This window comes from Lycorma delicatula, chromosome 1, assembly GCF_047948215.1.
Source record: "Lycorma delicatula isolate Av1 chromosome 1, ASM4794821v1, whole genome shotgun sequence".
NCBI classification, from domain to species: Eukaryota; Metazoa; Arthropoda; class Insecta; order Hemiptera; family Fulgoridae; genus Lycorma; species Lycorma delicatula.
The window spans coordinates 275,108,973-275,131,218 of record NC_134455.1 but is presented as its reverse complement, the minus strand read 5'-3'; the positions used below and the strand labels follow the sequence as shown (position 1 = coordinate 275,131,218).

At 31.9% G+C, this 22,246-nt stretch overlaps 1 protein-coding gene across 2 annotated transcripts in view; it reads left to right on the top strand.

Annotated features, from left to right (window-relative positions):
* Positions 1–22,246, top strand: part of Nipped-A (Transcription-associated protein Nipped-A) — a 375,844-nt gene that overhangs the window by 72,514 nt on the left and 281,084 nt on the right. For both annotated transcript variants that reach the window (XM_075378320.1, XM_075378311.1), the window contains 5 exons: positions 2,612–2,827; positions 9,198–9,511; positions 13,636–13,775; positions 18,020–18,186; positions 20,453–20,598. In XM_075378320.1, coding sequence (XP_075234435.1) covers positions 2,612–2,827; positions 9,198–9,511; positions 13,636–13,775; positions 18,020–18,186; positions 20,453–20,598 — 983 coding nt within the window. The remainder of the gene's footprint in view (positions 1–2,611; positions 2,828–9,197; positions 9,512–13,635; positions 13,776–18,019; positions 18,187–20,452; positions 20,599–22,246) is intronic.

Genomic DNA, 22,246 nt, shown 5'->3' with positions numbered 1-22,246 from the left:
AATGCAGTGACCTTAATTCTGCAATAGAATAAGTTATCCAGGTCATAAATGCCCCAGGTGGCTGGTGTGCGTTTTAACACGACAAGGCATGTGGGGCCTTGTTGTGGGAAGCTGACTTTCATCAGTTTTTTTTACAGAAACTGCCTTGTAACCGAGCGAGGTCAGCTCCTCTTTCACCTCTTCTGGGGTGGCCTCGTAAGGGATGCCTCAGATGACCCCTTGAACTCTCTATCTTTTGGGAGCTGAAATGAGTGAAAGGTGACTGACTCCCTTGGAATGTAGAAAACTCTGCACTTCTCTGAGATCACCTTCTCTGCTTAGCTGCATCCTTATTGAGAGCCCGGTACTTTTGGCTATCAGGTGCTCCCTTATTATGGTGGAGATAGCTCTTGCCAGTGTGGCCACTCCTTAGGGCAATCCAACATGATGCGGGATTTTCTCCTGCCTAGTGACCAGAGGTTGCGAGGAATTTCCATTGCTAACCTTCATGGTGGCAGCTGCCGTTTTTGGGTTGCCTCTTGTAGTGTTCGGCTCCTCGGAGGGTTGATCTTCTGTGGTTACTGACCTTTGTTTTAGTTGTTTCCTCACACCTACACCGTTATCCGCCCCTCTATTGGAAAATTCCGTGGAGGGAGAATGGGGAGGAGGAGGACAGGTTTGGATAAGATAACTTTCCATTATTTTAAGAAAGAGTCATTCGAAGAAGTATTGCTAAAATTAATATTTAAGTCTAAATTAAAATGAAGTTATTAAACTTTTTCTGACTTTGATGGAGTTGGTCTTAGAGTAGAATTAAAATTAAAAATAAGAAGGGTAAATTAGAAGTAAATTTAGTATAATATAATAAAAATATGTAGTATATTGTAATTATAAAAGTCCAAATTAATGGCTTAAATAAAATAAAATAAATTTATTTTAGTAAATATAATATTAATGTTTGTAATTTAACTAGATTAAATTAAATTAAATTACGAATAATATTATCCATGAAGTTTAATAATATTCACTAATGTAAAAACTAAAATAGTTTATAATAATAAATTAGAAAGTTTTTAAACAATAGTCTAAAACTTATCAGGTAGCAGGCAGTAGCAGTGATATGTTGCTCCTGGCCTGGGTAGGCATCCTAACAGGACGTTGCCGACGTCACATGGTCAGGGACACAGGTGGGGCAGAAATGTAATAGAACACTAACACACAAGCACTAGTAACACACTAACACAGGAGCACTATTAAATACATCCTTCCACTTTCACTTCTTAACAGAGACTCCCCATAAAGATTAGTGAAGGTTATGATAAGACAAAAGAAAAGCATGCGACAGAAACAGATTGAGAAAGCAATGGTGCCAGGGAACTCCCAACACCACAACATGATGAATGTAAGATTATTGTTCTTTAGTTATTTAGCAGTTTTCATGTTTTGAATGCTTTTGTTATGAAATTGTATTTCATTTTTTTGTGAAACTATTTTACTTTTTATTATAAAATCATATTTTTATATTTAAATTTTATGTCTCTTGAATATATCATGTGTTTCGAAATGAATATCGAGGTTTTAAATCTACGCAATATTTCTCAAGTTTCATGTATATTGATTAATTATACTTGAAATGAAAGGAGAGCTCAAATAGTTTTACCTTTGCGTAAGCTCATAAACTGTTTCTTGTACCTTCTACTTGTAATCGCTCACTAGTAGCAATGATGGGCATCCCCCAGCAGAAAGCATTCTGTGTTTTGCAGTTTACAAAGTGTGAATCTGTAATTACTGTTCAACTTGCATTCCGTTTAAAGTTCCATTGTGATCCCTGAGTTACAATTACATCCGTAGATGGTATAAACAATTTGAAACCACTGGCTGTGTTTGTAAAGGGAAAAGTACAGGACAACCGAGTTTGTCTGAAAACAATGTTGAATGTGTAAGAGAGCCCTTTGTGCACAGTCTTAGAAAGTTTGTTAGGAAGACTAGCCGTGAATTGGCAATTCCAGTAATGTCTTTGCAGAGGGTTTTAAGGAAAAACAACTGCATCCACATCATTTACGGTTGTTACAAGCTCTAAATCCTACAGATAATGGTTTGTGTGCTAGCTTCACAAATGTAATGATGCACTATGAAGACTTTCTTTTTTGTGTCGTATTCAGTGACGAATCAACATTTTTTGTTAATGGAAAAGTAAACACTCATAATGTGTGTATCTGGGTATCAAAAAATCCTTACAAAATATTGCAGTGTGATAGTGTATTATCAGAGATTCTATTTACATCTATCTTTCTTTGAATGCTTAGGCAATAATTTACATTTCAATGTCAATATGGAAGAATTTTTTTTTACATGAGGATCAATTTTTTTTCATCTATGATTGGCATTATTTTTCAAGGCAGGTTGTAGTGGTGGTTGGTGTCAGTGAATGTTATTGTACATTTGAAATATATCTTCATCAATGATAAAGAGTATGTTTATAGATTATTTTTTATGTATCAATTCTATGAAAATTGACTTTTATATAAATTGGAAACCATTATAGTTTGATGTTAGTTTTTTTACTGTAATTTGTTTTTATATTTTTAAAAAATGTATCTGATTATTATCTGATTTAAATGTCTGATTACAGAACAGTGGTGGAATCAAAGAGCCTGGTAGAAAATTATTTCAACCTAAAGAGACTGAAATGTTCATCAGACTGGTGAAGTGGGCCATGCAGGCTCTTGATATTTACATGCTCAGTGTACCCATGCCCAGTGCACAGCCAGCAGGCCAGCGAACTGCTCCTCAACAGACTGTGCGAACAAAGGAGGAACGGGAAGTTCTTGAACATTTCTCTGGTGTGGTATGTAAAATTTAATACCCTAGGCCTGTGGGAGTTTTTTTTAAGCATAGGAAACATGTAATCCTAAACATCTTTGAAGAAATTAAGAAGAGAAGGTCTAAAGTTTATAACTATAGAATCCAAAGGATATAATTGTTACAAGGATACAATGTCTTACTTTGTAACTGTCTGGGTTTGTTCAAACCCGGACAGTTTAGATCTCATAAACATATTTGAAATTGTAAAGTATATTATCAATTGTTTAAATTTGTAGGGAAATAGGGTTGAATTGTAGAGGTAGATAAGTTATTTATGGTTATTTTTACTACCAGGTTGTTTAAGTAGAAAATATAGAAAGAGAACCTTTAATTCAGAAAGGGATGCAGCAAAAAACAGTTTTATCTTTTTTACTTTTATTTATTTAGAAGTTGAATTTTCTGAGCTAATTATTAGCTATTGTATTATAAATTTACTGAAAGTTTATCAACAATACAAAAATAATGAAATTGTACATTTTTCAATAAAAGAAACTCAGTATGTTTTCCATTTTATTCCTTTATGTACTAACTTGTATATTTTTTAATAATATCAATGGGTATTCAATGGTAATTTATTACTTCAGTTTCCTTCTTCCATTCACAGTTGAGTCACCTCAACTTTCTTTCAGTAGTTAATGCTACTTGTTTCATTTTTGTTTTGATAGTTTTTAAAATATTTTCAACTTTATGCATATAAGCAGTCGTGAAAGTTACTTTAATTGTGCAGTTGCAGTAATAGAAGTGTTCAGTTTTAAAATAAAATTTTCAGTGATGAATTTAATCAAAAGTTTACAAACATACAAAATTAGAGGAATTATCAAAGATGGCATATCTTTGATAACAGGCATTGTTGAAACATATTTGTGGACATGATTGCAGAGTAAAGTACAGGTGTAACAGTACATTTTGTTACTATGAATTTTGAGTTAGGCATTATTTCTCATTGAAAATTTTCATTTGATGAATCAAAATCCTGCAATTTTTTATGGATTTTCAATTCAGTTATAATCATAATTTCAAGCAATAAAGTTAAGTTTCATGAGTAATAGAGCATGGAAAAATGTTGACTTCAAATTAGCAAGAAATTTAACTTAATGAGATTTAGCTTATTGAATTTTGACTTTGTGATCAATGTAATCCTGCAATCAAAAATTCTTCTATCAGAAGTTATCTTATATCAGGAAGATCACCTCAAAGGTTTCACTTCATGCTTTTCATTATTTATAAAAAAGAAAATTATCCTTTTTCTTTTGCCTACCTGATAGCTGAAAGAGGAGATTGATTATTTTTTGTTCATATACGGAATGGACCAGAGAAGCATTGTTGGAGGAGATCTTACATTTAACAAAGTCTTAGTGGAGATCTCTATTTTTTCAAAATGTTTAATTTTGTTTTTTCAAGGAAAGTTTTGGAACTTAAAGTTTTTATTGGTGGTGCCAACTCAGAAGTGAACATGTTTGTTGTAGGACTTTCTTCCTGCCACTACTACTATCAATTGCTGTAATTGTTGGTGGAGTGAGGGATTCATCAGTTGTAGCTCTCTTTTTTCTGTTTAGTTTCCGGAACTACCGTAAGGTATTCTTCAAAGGATGAGTGAGGATGTTGTGTATGAATGTAAATGAAGTGTAGTCTTGTACAGTCTCAGGTAGACTATTCCTGAGATGTGTATAACTGCACATTTCAGGAATAGTCAATCCAGAAAACCCAACACCGATATCCATGATCTAGTATTCACCAGTTGTAGCTGTTTTAATCCATCTTTAAGAGCAACTATCTTGGTTGGCCAGACTACATATTATATCCATCATTCTTCATTCATAGATATTCTTTGTTCGATGTGTTTTTAATTTTAACCACACCCAAGAAAAAGACATTATATTCTAATAAATTTTGATTATTATTAAGGTTTTTGTATTCTCAACAATATTCAAGAATGAAAGCTTCTGTTCCATCAGTTTCTTCAAAATTATTTTCTTTTTATGCATGAGGCACTCTCCTGAGCATTATGTTTATGCTGATGGTGCAATAATCAATCAGCTTCCACCTAACCAGCATTACCAAATTTTTCACCCTTGGAGGTGGGTTGAAGCTTTTCCACGCCATTCTTGAATGTTTGAAACATTATCTCTGGTTTGGAATATATGTACCATGGAAACTGTTTGATATCTGATCATCACTCTTTCTAGTCAGTACAGTGTAGTAAATGTTATTACAATAATTTACATGGGCATCACCAGCTCACCTTCATATTTAGTGTTCTGGTGAATATCAGTGACTGCTTGTAAATTAAGCTTTTCAAAAATGTCACAATTAGATAATTCTAGGTCATGACAAAAATGACATCTCAACTGAAGTTAAATGATTGTAGTTTTCTACAGTTAAGTAAAGTGTGCTGTACATTATATTTAAATAAGTTACTTGCTATAAATAATATGAGGTCTGTTCAAAAAGTGTCCATCCATATCTTTTTTTCAAAAACTATTTAAATACAAACAATAAAGGTTAACAGAGCATAACAGTTTGCTCCTAAACACTTGTGTATTTTTTTTAACCTCATAGAGCACATCAGTTTTCCAGCAGTTAATGTGCATTATTGTCACAGCTGGTTGTCGCATTTTTTGTTTTGGGATAATAACTGAGTTTTGAATAAGTATAGAATAATTCTATTGATTCAAGTTCTGCAAATTAAGAAAATTAAAAAATCAAGATTGATGAATTAAGTGTAAAAGCAAGTTGTTGGGCCATTCATTACAGCATTTCTCAACCTTTCAGTATTTGCGTTGTATTTGTCGTGAATGTGTATGTTGTAATTTCCGTGTTAATAGCAATTCACAGTATTAAATATTTATGGTAGTAGATTTATACAGAATCACGGATAAATTTCTAAGTGGGTGTAAGCGAGCATTAGACGATAGTGAAGCATCAGCAAGTGCGCAGGTGAGCATTGTTCCATAAATATAATCAAGAAAATAGTTGTTTTTGTAACCACTGAAAATCATTTAGCCATGCTAGCAAAGAATTTTAAAATGTGTTTTCTTACTGACAACTACTTGGTAGCAAGTTACAAGTGGGTTAGGGATCCATTTCAAAATACTCCCAAAGAAAGAAATCTTCCAACTACCGAAGAAGAAACCTTCATAGACTTCATTGCAAGTGGTAAAATCAAAAGACAATTTAGTAATAAATCACTCTGAATTTTTGGGAGGGGTGGATGATGAGTTTTCTGCACTGAAAACAAGAGCATTTCGTTTACTATTAACATTTTCAACATCCTACCTTTGCGAGACCAAATTTTCTACGGTGGGGCTGCTTTGAAGACAAAATATAGATCTCAGTTAAATATAGAAAAAGAACTCAGTGTTTATTTCTAATATTAAACCTTCATTCAAAAAACTTTTTTCAACATGTCAGGCCCAAGGGAATCATTAATAATTATAAAATTTGCTTTTAATTTAGTATTGATAAGTCAGTTATTTTTAATACATTGTGCATTTCCTATGCAGTCCTATTTATGTATTTTATAGCAGTGTAAATGTGTATTTTATTATGTATTACGTCAGAATGTATTTAGGTTTGCTTTCCTTTCAGTAAATTAATATTTTTTTAAAATATTTTCCTTTTGATATGCTCACATCCCTCATTTAGTGTTATCACGCCCCTCTAGATTGAGAAACACTCCATTAAGATATTAAAACAGCCAGATTTAGTTGATTTTGTGTAAAGAAACTAAACCGGTACAAAGGAAAATTAAGATTACAACATATGATTCAGATTAAGAAGTTAAAACAGCACAGAAAATATTGAAAAAATATACAGATGTCATACCCCTCTCAAATTTTTCACACAATATTTCTATGCTCTAGTTTTCATACTTGCTATTAGCATTTTATAGATAATTCAAATTGACTTCTAATTTGTTGTTGAAAGTTTACTTTCAACAATATATATATATATTATATATTGCAAAGTTGTTGTTGACACACTAGTTTATTTTAAAATTTTGTGCTTAGATTTCAAATTCTTGTTAAATTTTCTCAACTTATCAATCAGATATTCCAAATAACTACTTTGTAACTTTCATTTTATTTGCAGCATTGACTGTTATGACACTAGTCATAAATAAAAATGAATAATAACGAAGTAAATTCACGTAATCTTATTTAGCCTTAGAGTAACTGATTTTTTATTAATAAGATTGAATATGCCATTTATCATTTTGAAAGTAATATTTATACATAAATGCAGTATGTCATCTTATTCTGTATTTTTACAGATATGTTACTTGGTTTTATTTATCAGGATATGTAAATGCCCAAAACAGCAGGTATTGTGTGTTAGAAAACCCACTCCTAATACACGAGATAACATGACCAGATATAGGTGTGTGGTGACTGTGCTTGCCATGCGTGTTATTGGTCCAATATTTTTTGACACCACCATCAACATAGATGTCCTGTATTTTTTATGTCAATTAACAAAGTGTTCCTGTATTTTTTATGTCAATTTTGTTCAGAGCTTAACTGGAGTTTTGGAAGAAGAAATTTCTTAGGTTTTCTATTTTTATATGCCTTTCTCATTTTAACAACTACAAAATGGTACAGATGAAAATCCAATATATATTAAAAGCAAACACATCGTTGATTCTTGTGATGTAATCGCTTATACATGTAATTGTGATTATGTTTTTAATGTAAACAGTGAATTGCAACAGTTTCAATAGATATTATTTAATTATCAGTATTTATTAATTAAGAAAAAACATGTTTATACATTGCTGAAAAAGTTTATTTCCAAAAATATTTTACTTAATAGGATATTTTAGGTAAATTACTGCAGGTTCAGTCATACCTTTCCTCAATCCAGCTCACTATTGTTGTATTCTTTGAGCCCTTACTCATAGTATTCTGAGGTATATATTAACATTTGCAATATCTGCAAGTTCAGGTGTGCCACAAAAATATAGCCCACCAACATGTACACTAACCTGTGTAAGATCAATATTAAGAACTAACATTTCTGTACTAATCTTCAGAGTAAATGTTGAAAATGGTCTCCACCAACAGCTAAACATGTTGCACGGATTAATCAGTGCAGGTATACCTCCATCAATTCTGCTGGGGTAACACTGCCTTATGCAAGTAGGTGGTATTCTCCTTCAGTTCATTGATTGTAGGTGAATTGTTTTGATACGCTTGTCCTTTTAACATTCCCAATGCATAAAAGTCACATTTTGACATGTCTGGTGACCATAAGCCACTACTACACTATTCCACTACTCACTATTCACTCAGCAGTAAACAGTTCATGAACACGAGCAAATGACCTCAAACAAGTGACAAGTTGCCCCATCCTGCTGGAAAAAACAGTTCTCACATTCTTCTTCTGTCAGCTGTTGAGCAAAGTCATCCAAAATAGTCAGGTAGACATCTATGTGATGGTGGTGTCAAAAAATATTGGACCAATAACATGCATCACAAGCACAGCGCACCACACACCTATATCTGGTCATGTTATCTCGTGTATTAGGAGTGGGTTTTGTAACACACAATACCCGCTGTTTTGGGCATTTACATATCCTGATAAATAAAACCATGCCTCATCTGCCATGATAAACATAAATGGATCCAACTGACTATCTGCAACCATATTCAACAGCCAGCAACAAGAAGTAACACATTTTTCCTTGTCCAGTTCCTTCAGTTGTTGCATAACTGTGATGTGGTACAGTTTCCACTTCTAACTCTGTAGGACACAACTACAGTTTGTTCTAATTACCCTAACCTGTTACAATAGTTTTCTGGAAGACTATGAAGCACCACTTTGTAAACACATGCACAAAGTTCAGGAGTGTGGTTAGACGGCACTCTGATCTTTAGTGCATTCAACAGATCCCATTTGGTGCCCTTTCTTTACCAGTTGCTAATGCTGATTTTAGCTAAGACTTAGCGAACACTTTACGGAATAATTCCTGCGTTTCCTTCCAAGAAGTGATTCTTATGTATGACTATAATATTCACTCACTGTAGTTTAAAATACAATGCTTATATACACAAACACAACTCACCTCACCTTCTCAATCTCAGCAGACAACTGATGGTCAGACCATGGAAGGGAGTGGTGGGAGGGAGAATCAAATGACCCACGGGAAGAGAGTTCTTATGTAGGAATATACATCCCTCCTTTTGTTTCAATTTTCCATGCCAATCTCCTGTGCACAAACTTATGATGTTAATGTTCTATTCAATATTCCATATTCTGGCAGGATACTTCTTTGTGGCCCACCCAGTACTTTAACATAGTAGATAACCTAGTACTTATCAGCTGCAATATTTTTGTATTCTCTTTTGTTTCAGTTTTCTGTTATGGATCCACAAACATTCCATGAGATATTTTCCACAACAATAGAATATATTGTAGAAAGGTTTGCCCAAAATTTTGCTCTTCAGGTGGTGGGAAACTCATTCCTTACAAATAATGTAACATCACCAATATTTGCTACTGTATTGGTGGAGTATCTTTTAGGAAGAATGGAAGAAATGGGCAATGGGAATGTAGAACGAAGCAACCTTTATTTAAAATTATTTAATAAGGTCTTTGGAAGTGTTTCTCTATTTGCAGCTAAGAATGAACACATGCTTAAACCACATCTTCATCAGATTGTAAACAGGTATTTCATATTTTGTAAGATTTATCATTATTTTATGTTTACTAATGGAACAGTTAGATGTTATTAGGACCATTTATGAATTAATAAGTGTTTCTATAAAATAAAATGCTATAGTTTCTCAGAATGTTTCATGTTTATAATGTAGATTGTTATAAACATGTACGTGCTCTGTAACCTGTTATACTTTAGACAGGAAGGCACTAGCCATGTCTTGGAATTCTTTAAGAATCTCTTATAAAATTTGGTTAATTTCTACTTTGCTAGCATTCATCATTTTAAAATGTTGTTCACCAACAAACTCTGTGTTACGTGTAAGAAGTTAAAATCGAATTTTACCTAGTGTAGGCTAAATGGTAGACATTCTAAAATACCTAAAAAAAACTCTTTAAGCTACTGCTTTAAGTTTCAAGCAACAGATGGGTGGCTATCATGAAAAATATATTTTAATTACAATATCTGTAAAATTGAGTAAATTATCTTTACAGGACTGTAAAATATTCAGCATAATTTTCTTTGTTGACAGAGTTTCAGCTTTTACAGATTTATTTGCTATACCGTTTAACAAATAAATAGAATAGAATGTTTTACATTTTAGTTTTTCAGTATAATACTTTATTTTTATCATGATGTAATTTCTGAATGTTTTAAATCTCTCCATCCGCCTGCCAACCCTCCCGCTCTAACATGTAATCAATCCTTCTCTATCTTTGTCTCCCTCCATTTGTTATAAAGTTTTGAGTGTTTCAGTAATCATGAGGAAAAGTAACTTAATTTTATTTTATAGGTAGATATTTATTCCAATCTTTATTATAGAATTATCACTCTGCTTGTGTTGATAGTTTTTCCTCAGATTTCCATATTTTGATAATTAAATAATGAAATATTGTATATTACACAAAACTAAGAAATATAGAGCAATATTTATAACTCTAATAAGAACTCACAGAATAATATCTAGAAGAACTTGCTAATAAATGAACAGTAAATGTTACTTAGAAAATCCGAACAGTGAATTTGAGGATATCAAATTTTAAACTATACACTTCTTTTAAAATATATTCTTAATTATATTTTCACAATTCTAAATTTTAATTCTCCCTGCCTTTTTTTCCTCTGCGTACATGTGGTAACCCTATTCTACTAAGAAGTTTAGATGTAATATAATATAGTATGTCTATAAATAGATACTAAAGAAATGAAGAATGTCAAAAATTGTTCATCTGATTTCAATGAAATTGCTTGACTGACTACACATAAACATTATTACTCTTAGAGAAAGCAACTCAAATAGTGCCTCACATAATTGGCTAAATATTGGAAGAGTATATATACGAGGTCTGTAAATAAAGTAATGAGACCAGTTTTTTGACAGCCAAAGTGGCAAAACTTTAAGTTACTAGTAAACATATGGTTATATGAACAGCTGATTTACATTACGTTTTAATATTTTTAGTCTATTGTTGCCACATGAGACGTAAACAAACTTTATATGAAATGAGTTTTTTGTGAGTTACAAAAATGAGTGATACTAATTATGAGCAACATTTTGCGATCAAGTTTTGTGTTAACTTTGTGAAAATGCTCCTGAAACTTTTTCAAGATTGAAAAGGGCGTATGGAGATGATGCTCTGTCACAAGCCCAAGTTTTTAGATGTTTTAAATCATTTTCAGATGGCTGGGAATCAGGTGCAGACGATCCACACTCTGGAAGACTGGTAATGTCAAAAAGTGACAACAGTGTTGAGCGAATCAGAGACTTGATATGATACGACCAGTGATTAACTGTCAGAATGACTGCAGAACAATTAAATTTGAACCATACCTTAGTCCATCAGATTTTGACAAATGAACTAGACTTGTAAAAATTTGTGCAAAATTAGTCGCAAAAAACCTCACTGTTGAACAGAAAACAACAGGGTGGAAGTGTGCTGCAATCTTCTAGGGCAAACTGAAACTGTTCCTGATTTTCTAAAAACTGTTATTACTGGTGATGAATCTTGGATATTTGAGTACGACCCAGAAACAAAATGCTAGAGCAAGGAGTGGCACACTTCAAACTCATCACATTCCAAAAAAATGAAAATAAGCAAATCAAAACAATGCTAATTTGTTTCTTTGATAGTAATGGCATTGTCCATAAGGAGTTTTTGCCTACAGGACAGACTGTAATTCAATATGTTTACTTAGAAATTCTTAAAAGACTGCGGAAAAGAGTTGCAAATCAAAACAATGCTAATTTGTTTCTTTGATAGTAATGGCATTGTCAATAAGGAGTTTTTGCCTACAGAACAGACTGTAATTCAATATGTTTACTTAGAAATTCTTAAAAGACTGCAGAAAAGAGTTGTCCGTGTGAAACCAAAGACAACTGGATGCTGCATCATGGCAGTGCACCTTGTCACACTGCACTCTCAATTAATGAGTTTTTGGCAAAGAAATACATTCCTGTAGTTTCTCAACCACCTTATTCACCTGACTTGAGTCCCTGTTTAAAAAAACATTTCAAAGGACACCATTTTGGAACAATTGAAAACATTAAAAAAAAACGTAACTGACCATCTGAAGGATATTCCAATTTCTGAGTTCCAACAGTGCTATGAAGGGTGGGAAAAACATTTGAAGCATTGCATGGCTTCCCAAGGGAACTGTCTCAAAGGTGATAAGAGTGTATGTATAATTGGATTGTAAATAAAAAGTTTTTCTGAACTAGTCTCATTACTTTATTTACAGACCTTGTATATATCAGAAACTTTATGAACTTTTTTTTTTTTTAATTGACATTGATCAAAGTTAAATTTATTTAAATTAACTTTACTTAAAAAGGTATACTTTTTTTATTAGTATGGAAATTAAATATATTTAATTTAGAATTTTTGAAACTGTAATAAATGTTTACTTAAATTACTATCATTTTACCATCATATAATTAAAACAATAATCATCTAATATTCATTATGTCATACAGCTAATTACAGAGTCAAAAAGTTATTCCAAATAAAATTTTTGACTGTTTCTGTTACTGTAACAAATTTATCAATTAAAATAACAAAAATTTTATTACAGTAATCTTGGAAAACGTTTTGTATACATCAGACGAACTCTACTTCAACAAGTTCCTTCTGATTTACATGTCTCTTTATTTTATGAAACCTGTTAAGTTTCTTGCCACTTTTATTTTTATATATTCTTTACCCACCTATCAGTATTGTATAATGATACATAATTTAATTATCCAAACTACCTGACTATTTTCCCTTTTTGTTTTTTCGCTATTGTTCCAGTCTCCTTGTATTATTAAGATCTCATCATCTCCTATATACTTAAGAGGTAGTCACAAACCTGTGTTATTTATTTGGCTTGGTTCTTGAATCTGTTTAAGTAAAATATTTTTTCGCCATTGTTTACAGCGTACCTACTGTCTTGTTTTCTTATTCATTTTTATTCCTACTCTTTCATTTCCATTATCTAATTTTGTGTTAATAATCTTAGAATTCCCTGCCAAAAGTCCAGCTCATGTTTCAAATTTATCTAATTCCTTCAATATCTCAATCTATCCATTTTTATAGTGCACATTGCAAATTGAAAAAGATCATGATACTTATTTCTGATGACCTTTTGGGTAGTTTCCACTCAGAGATCTATTTGGGAGATTACCCCCTGGATTATCTTACCCAAGGTTATGATACTATAATATGTGTCTAAAAGGAAGAGCAGTGAAAAAAAAATATTTCCTTAGGAGTTACAACTGTAGTTTTTGAAACTGAGCCATGAAGTATTCAGGCTAACCCATGCAAATCTTTAAGTCCCTGTTGTTTAGGCTGTCAGCTATTACTAAGTTGGTGTATAAGAGCTGCTATCCTATTACACAGCCATTCTTTCATCTGGGTATTTCCAATACCCATGCATAGTGGTAGCACATACAATATTATCTACTTTTCAGACACATAAGCTCTCACACTAACAACAAAGTGTCATGATTTTTAGGAATTATTTGTAGTTTTTTTATGTAATATTAAGGTTGCTTTCCTTTTTCAGATTCATGTTTGCTTTGGATGATAAATATTATTAAATTATTATTTTTTTTCATATTATTATAAATTGTGCAACTTAACGATAATTTCCAGGTCAATGGAACTTGCAATGACAGCAAAAGAACCATACAATTATTTTTTATTGTTAAGAGCCTTATTTCGATCAATAGGAGGTGGCAACCATGACTTGCTGTATCAAGAATTTTTCTCATTGTTGCCCAATCTATTGCAAGGTTAGTTATTAATTCATTTTAATTTGTCCATATTGCTAATTAAATGAAGTATTGTGTTAAGTTGTTATAAGAATTATGTAAGACAAGCATCATTTTAAGAGATTCCAGAATTTGGACCGTTAACATTACCTGGCCGCTTAAATGCTGAGGTCTACTTGCACTTTCTTCAAGAAGAATTGATGTAGTTGCTTGAAGATGTTACTTTAGCACTGAGATGCAAAGTATATTTCCAGCATAACAGTGCACCTCCCCACTTTTCTTGTGCCATTTCCACTCACTTAAATCATAATTTCCCTAAGAAATGGATCAGTCATGGAGGTCTGCATTCCTGGCTACCAAAATCGCCTGACTTAACACTATAGATTTTTGTGCATGGAAATGGATGAAAAATATTGTATACAAAACAAAAATACATTCTCATGAGGAATTAATTGTCCACATTTTGGATTTGGCTGAGCAACTTAAGGACAGCCCTTGCAAGCTTACTTCCAAATTAAAAAAAAAAGAAAATTTAATTTGAAAAGCTCATTGTAGAATCAATATAAAATAAAAGCTCAATCACAAAACAATTCAAATTAAGGGGGGAACAATGAAAAAATGTACTAGGGCTATGTACTCTGATCACATATAAATTAGAAAAAATAATTAACATTAACAATACGAAAAATAATTTTTTAATATAAATTGAACATATTAAGCATATCAAAATTATTTTGAATCATATCATTAATTTTGCTCTTCATATACATAAGGATACTTTCCTGCACATATAAAAATAATGATGACCTCGCATCAAATACACCTATTTACCCAGTCTCACTGTCCTGTCTCATCGAACAAAGAACACATCACCACTTCCGTGCGAGCCAACTCAAAACACGTCTCCACTCCATGACTGCTAAATTCACACTAGCCCCGAAAACAAAGATCTGGCTTACCCCACCAGACGCCCGTTCGTATTTATGCACGTACACACTTTTTTCTGAGAATGTATATGCTCACACCAGTATATGCCCACGAATGACCATGAATGTATATGCCCACGATGACATCACCGTCTGGCTATCCAGACCATGTCATACATCAAAAAACAAAGTTATGTAATACAATTTCTTATCAAACTAATTACGTTTATTTAACTATTAAAATAATATAATACTATTGCTTATTTTCTGTTTTTAATATCAGCTAAGCCAAATGAATATTAACTACTTTTGAAAATATTGAAACTTTTTTCTTTATGACATAATATATATTATTCGTAACCAACAAAATTTAGAATGGTTACACCCTGAAGAATTAAAAAGAGCAACAAAAGCAGTACAGAAACGTGCCAAGAAATGTGTTGAAAATATCTGGCTCATTTTTAGTAATGAACTGGTATGTATAATGCTCTTTGCACCAAAGAGCATTATACAGTTTAGAGTATACTGTTTCTGAATAAAATTTAGATCTTTTTTAACGTTTCTTTGTTTGAAACAGGGTTTTTATTCGATTTTTAAACCATAAGAGATCATTGAAACTGCCCCCTTAAGTAATGTCTTAAAAATTACAGTACAACCTCATTTCGCTGTGTTAGCTGAAATCGAGGTGAAATTTTTTACTTGCCATAACTCACAAATGAAGCATTTTAGGACATGTTTATATGAATATTTTCTGTTGTTTTCAGGAGTGGAATAGGTTGTAAAAAGTCCGGGGAGAACTTCATGATACATCATGTATATATACATAACAAAGATTTTTAACTTTTACATGTTAAAGTGTAAGGTGGTACTATATAATAAACAATTTAGCCTAATAAAAGTTTTATTCTTTAAAAGAAGGTTGATGGGATTCTGTCGAACTTAAAATATAATGAATATAAAAAAGAAAATTTAACTCTGCATTCCAAATTCATATACTACTTTACTAGTGCTGAAATGTATTGAATATAGTAAATAAATTACAATTATACAACAGCTATTCAAAAATTAAATTCTGGTCCACGGTATTGCGCGAAGGAATAGGGGTAGTGATTCTGTCTTTGCACATTTGAATAGGCTGGTTCAGTGTGGTTGTAGTAATGTTAATAGAAATATCACTCACTTGTTCCAGGAACAAGTGAGTGTCTGAAAATCTATAGTGTAAATCTGTTGTCCTAAATGGCTGCTGTTATAGAAAATCCCACCAATTGTGAAGTGTGTGCTGTCATCTGTTTCCTTCATGAAAAATTGTCATTTGCTGACATTCATTGTAAACTTTGTGCATGATGTTTAACACTAAAACATACTTGAGACATTGAAGAAATTGAGAAGAGCCTTATAAATCAAACAACATGGCATGCTGAGTTCAGGCATCATTTTTCTTCATGACAACATTTGTCTGTTTACTGCAGAACACACTCAGTGCCAAATGGACAGTTTCAGTAAGTATTTGTTTAGCTTTCCTCCATACAGCACTGATTTGGCTCCCAGTGATTATCACCTTTTCCCAAAAATGAAGAAATGGTCAGTGATACAGTATTTTGAAAATGACGAGTTGAAAAATGGTGTTACTACCCGACTTAATTCACAAGAGTTTTATGATGAGGGTATTCAAAAGCTTGTTTACAAATATGACAAGGGCCTTAATTTAGATGGCAGTTATGTAGAAAATAAGAAAAAAAAATGTAGTTATAAGTTGTTTATAATAATTTGTTTTTTTAGTAACGAATCGGAAGTTACTTTATGAATAGCCCTCTTAGTATTAGATTACCTAAGCTTACTGTATGACCAGATATGAAGTAAAAGCTGTAATTTTTTCACTACTGGAATTATGTTTTAAAACAATCTTCCCAACTCTTTAAAGCAGTTGAGAGGAAATTAGTTAAACAATGCTGTTAAAGAATTTCTCATTTCGTTTTTGTTTTGTGAATGATTTTTTTAACAATTAATTAGAAGAGTATTGTATTTTGATTTTATGTCAAAATGTTTGAATATGGATATATATTTGAATTAAATATTATTACAGATTATATTAAATTGTAATGCAGAGTGTTCCAGGAAATATTCACTGAACTTCAGGAATTGATGTAGGACGTCACAATGAGCAAAACGTTTCTATCGACATAAGTTCTGTGTTGCTTTGTTTTCCTTCTAGACACCACGTTATGATTTTCATCAAAAATGTTATTTCTCAGGATTGGATAAACTTATTTTAATTAAATTTGGTCAATCTAAGACTAGTGTCTAATTTTACAAAATAACAAATTTTGAAAACGTCACATTCAAAAATGTCAAAATGGCGGCCATATTAATTATTTAATTTTCAATGTTTTTGTCAAATTTTTGCTTGATCAAATTTTTACTTATTACAACATTTATTAACCATTTTGTTTTAAACAAAATGACACCTCATTTGTAAAAATTTGTTGGAAAACAATTGAGTTATTGCAAACATTTAACCTCTCTCTTTTTTCTGTTTAGCCTCCGGTAACTACTGTTTTTAGATAATACTTAAGAGGATGAATGAAGATGATATGTATGAGTGTAAATATCATCCTCACATTTAACCTGGCAGTACGCTTTCATACCATTATGCAAGCTTATAACTTTTTGCCTGGTTTTATTTCCTCCACTAATTGTAATAAAAATTATTAATAATAAATAATAATAGTAAATTAACAAAAGCATCACCTTGCATTATGGTGCACAAGCGTATTGTCGGGTTAATTGTTTCCAATTACTCTATTGTTCGTCAATGGATTTTTACAAATGAATTGTCATTTTGTTCAAAATAAAATGCTTAATAAATTTTAATAAAAGTAAAAATTTAATCAAACAAATAATTACAAAGATATTGAAAATTAAAATATTCAGATGGCCACCGTTTTGAAGTTTATGAAGGTGACTTTTTTATAATTTTTTATTTTGTAGAATAAGACACTAGCGTTAGATTTGCTAAGTTTAACTTAATTAAAGTTGGTTTACCCATTCCTAAGAAATATTTTTTTTGTTGAAAATCACAAAATGATATCCAGAAGGATGATATGAACTTTTTTGCCTGTTTTGGTGTTCTGAATCAGTTCCTAAAATTCAGTGAATACGTCCTGGAACACCTGTATATAATATTTTACTTGACACATTGATTTTATAGTGTAGCTTGTGTTTCAGAAACATTAAAAAGTATTCTCTTGAACACATTCATATATACTCGAGAGTGTTTTTTGCATTTGTTTACTGGTTTACTTTATTTAATAGTCTTATTTTATTTAACTTTACTTGCAGGTCTTAATAGCCTTCAGTCTGGATTACATAAACAACACATGAAGGATCTATTTGTAGAACTCTGTTTAACAGTACCAGTAAGACTTAGCTCTCTTTTGCCTTATCTACATATGTTGATGGATCCTCTTGTCTCAGCTCTAAATGGATCCCACACTCTAATCAGCCAAGTAAGTTTGTATGTAAATTACTCTGACTTAATTCATTTACGAATTTTGGTCATAGAAATTAATTATCAACCTGTTTCAATAGTACCTGCATTTATATGAGATACATTCTCAAACTATAACCAGTTTAAGACTGGTTACAGTTTTTAATTTTTCTTATTATATTAGTACACATGTGTCCCAGGAAAGGAAGTGAGAAAGGAATTTATTTCCCTTTCGTACATACGAGGTGTGATAAAAAAATACGGTAAATAATTTTTTATTAAAAAAAGTAATAAGGTTACATAGAATTCGATTTAATCTCTTTCAAAGTACTGTCCTTGGCTAGCAATGCACTTATCCCAACGTTGACTCCATGACTGGAGGCATTTCTGGAAGGCGTCTTTCAGAAGGGCTTTCAGCTGCTCGGTCGTGGCTCTCTCAATGTCAGCAATGGTGTCAAAACGTTTTCCTTTAAGCACAGTTTTAATTTTTGGGAAGAGCCAAAAGTCGCATGGTGCTAAATCTGGTGAGTATGGTGGATGTGGACAGACAGGAACACTTTTTTTGGCGAAAAACTCACGAATGTGAAGCGAGGTGTGACACGGCGTGTTGTCGTGGTGAAGAAGGAAGCCATGGGTCCATTTTTCTGGTCACTTTCTTCGTACATCGTTTTGCTTTGAACGGATCCGTACGAGATGTTAAGGTCTTCCAATAGCTCTCGAATAGTCATTCGCCTGTGTGAACGAACCATTGTTTCCACTTTTTGCACATTTTCAACTGTTTTTGAGGTTACTGGACGTCCCGCACGCTGCTTGTCTTCAACAGACTCATTTTCGTTTTTAAATCGGTCATACCACTTGTACACAGTCTTCAAAGTTACCACATTATCGCCGTACACCGATTCTAACATTTCATGAGCTTCTTTGGGACTCTTTTGCAACTTAAAACAAAACTTAATGTTAATGCGTTGTTCAAAATCCATGTTGCGCGACAGACACGATAAACACAACCTCACTCTAGCGGCTCTGGCAGCTGACTGGCAAGCTCGAACGTGTTACAACTTGTCCCTGCCTGTCTTATTTGATCACGCTATTGGACAAATTACAGCATATGGATGTAGCGTCGGCAGTTGCCGCTATAAAAATTCATTCACCGTATTTTTTTATCACACCTTGTACAGAAGTGGAATAGAACATAGTGTTCTAATTAGACCTGCTTTTTAAAATATTAGATCACAGGTTTAGTCACTTTGTGGTTACTTTTTTCTGGAAATGTTAGGCAAATTATTAAACTATTGTAGATTTGCTTTGTATACCATATTTCTATACAATAGAAAGTCAATTTACACCAACAAATTGGCTTCCTGGTATCCTACAACAGAATGTAATTTCTGCTCTTCTACAACAATCTATATTACTTGATGTAGATTCAGTAATTCATGAATGCATGAGTGTGCTATATTATTGTGGGTATAGCCCAAGTTCCTCTCTGTTCTAAGTAATTGAATATGTTTATTCATAATAAATACTAATACTAATCATAAAATGATTAGTATTTTAATGTTGTTTGAGTTTTACTTGGTTTGAATGTGTGTTGGTACTTGCAATTTATTGTATTGTTTCTAATCGAAATCTTTCCAATTAAAATTATACCATCTGGCTGGCCAAATGTATATTCTGTGGCCCCTTGAGTATTTGATTTTAGTTTCAGTTCATGGCAAGGATTTGGAATTTTTCACATAACATTTCTCATTTTCCTTGATAAAATGTATGTGTAGCACATCCAGTATTCACAATAAAACTGGAAGAAATATAGGCTGAGATGGTTCTGATATGTGGAACAAAGAATTAAAGGTATTTATTGTTGGAAGCAGGATTCAGACGTTAGAAATGTTGGGAAAGAAAAAAAAATAGAGATGGAAAGGTAAGTTATCGGAGGATCTGAGAGAATATGAGTGAGGGGGATTGAAGAAGTGAGAGAGCAAAAATAGAGAATAATAGCAGAAAAGAATTAAAGTTGAAATGCTAATCAAATATGACATTGACTGTGGTTAACATAATGAGGAAATCCTTCCAAGTATTGGGTTCTTACTGTAAAAATTATTTTATTAAATATTGAAGTATTTTTATGTATTACTGTTTTTTATATTGTAGTTCCTATAATTTAATACTTTTATTTTTCTTAGAGCTAAATCAGTTTCACTTTTAGATTTTTTAGCTTTTTTCTAATTTTGAGTTAAATGGTATAAATAATTTCTGTTGATGTAATGCTGATGTTGTTATTTTAGGGTCTGAGAACACTGGAGTTGTGTGTTGATAACTTGCAACCTGACTTTCTGTATGAGCACATTCAACCGGTAAGAGCTGATCTTATGCAAGCATTATGGAGATCATTACGTAATCCTACAGATCAAGTTGCTCATGTAGCATTCAGGTGTGATTTTACTATTGTTTTATATTAAATTATACGAGGGATGTTTGAAAAGTAATGTCTGTTTAGCTATAAATAAAAAAACCTGATAGATAAAAATATTTTGTTTTATACAATTTAAAACTACAGCTTTTAACTATTTGCAACATAGTTGCACAATTTAAATTCATCCATTTGTCTTAGCGTTTCATTAATTTACAAATTTGTTCATAAAATTCAGCCACCTGGGTATCTAGACACCTTTCGCTGCAGTTTGAAGTTCATAGTCTTCGTTGAAGTGGTTTGATGCAAGCCATTTTTTCATATAAGTGAAGAGATGAAAATTACTCCACACCGATCAAAAATTTCCAATTGGAATTGATACAGAAGTTCTTTAGTTCTTTGAGCACTGAGAGGATGAGCATTGTCATGCAAAAAAACAACAGGATGACAGCATTCCGTGATGTTTGTTCTGAATGGCTTGGCTAAGTTTCTTTAAACTTTCACAGTAGACTTGCATCAAATGGCTTGGGTTGCACCACATAGATGACAACAATGAACTTCAAAATGCTGTGAAAGGTTGGAGGTACACAAGCGGCTGAATTTTATGGAGAAGGTTAGGCTGAATTTTATGGAAAGGTAAATTAGTGAACGCTATGACAAGTGCTTGAATTTAAGTGACGATTGTGTTTTGTTAAAAGCTGTATTTTTAAGTTGTATATAATAAAATATTTTTATCTGTGCAAGTTTCTTATTTATAGCCAAACAGAGGTTACTTTCCAAATCGCCCTCATACATTTTCTAAAATATACGCTGCTTATTTTATATGTTTACTTTATTTAAAATGTGCATTTGATCAAAGTGAGTTTTATAATTGCACACTGTAGAGTAAAATATGACAGTAGATAGATTGATTACTTTTGGATGTTTTTGTAACAGATAACAGTATTTTTCTGAAAACAACATAATTATTTGTATCAAATAAATATAGAAGTGATACTTCTGTATAAAATTATGTAAAATTTATTATTAAAATTTTTTAATTAACATCTATTCATCTTGATCAGGAAAAAATGAAAAATTAAATGAGACATTCTGTGTGGCTGTCATATTTGTCTATTTGTTTAGATGTATTCACCGCAAAATCGGTAAAAACCGTGCTACACTTGATGTCATAAAGTACCACATGAAGGTTAAAATATATTCAAAGAAAGGTCCAATGATATTGATGAACTATTTATGTTTAATCAGCCTTCTATTTTAATGTAGTCGGTATATATCTAGCTCATTTTAAATAAAATAGTTCCTATGTAAGGTGGTAAAACCATATCTCTTCTCTACGTTTTCACAATATTTAGAACATTTCAGATACTTGAGGTAATTGCATCCTGGAAATTTGTGAATGTAAAGTAAGGATCAAATATTGGCAGAATCCACTCATAAAATTAAATAATTTCCATAGATTACGCAGGTTTTCAAGTTTTTCACATAGAACATTTGAGCTTATCAAGTATTTTGTCTGGAATTTGTAATTTGTCTACTAGAATGATGTAATATTTAATATTGAATATTACATCATTTCAGCAGAATTTGCATATTTGTCCATAATAAATTTCAAAATTTTCAAAAAACAATTTTGACAAATTAACAAATCATAATTCAATCAAAAATC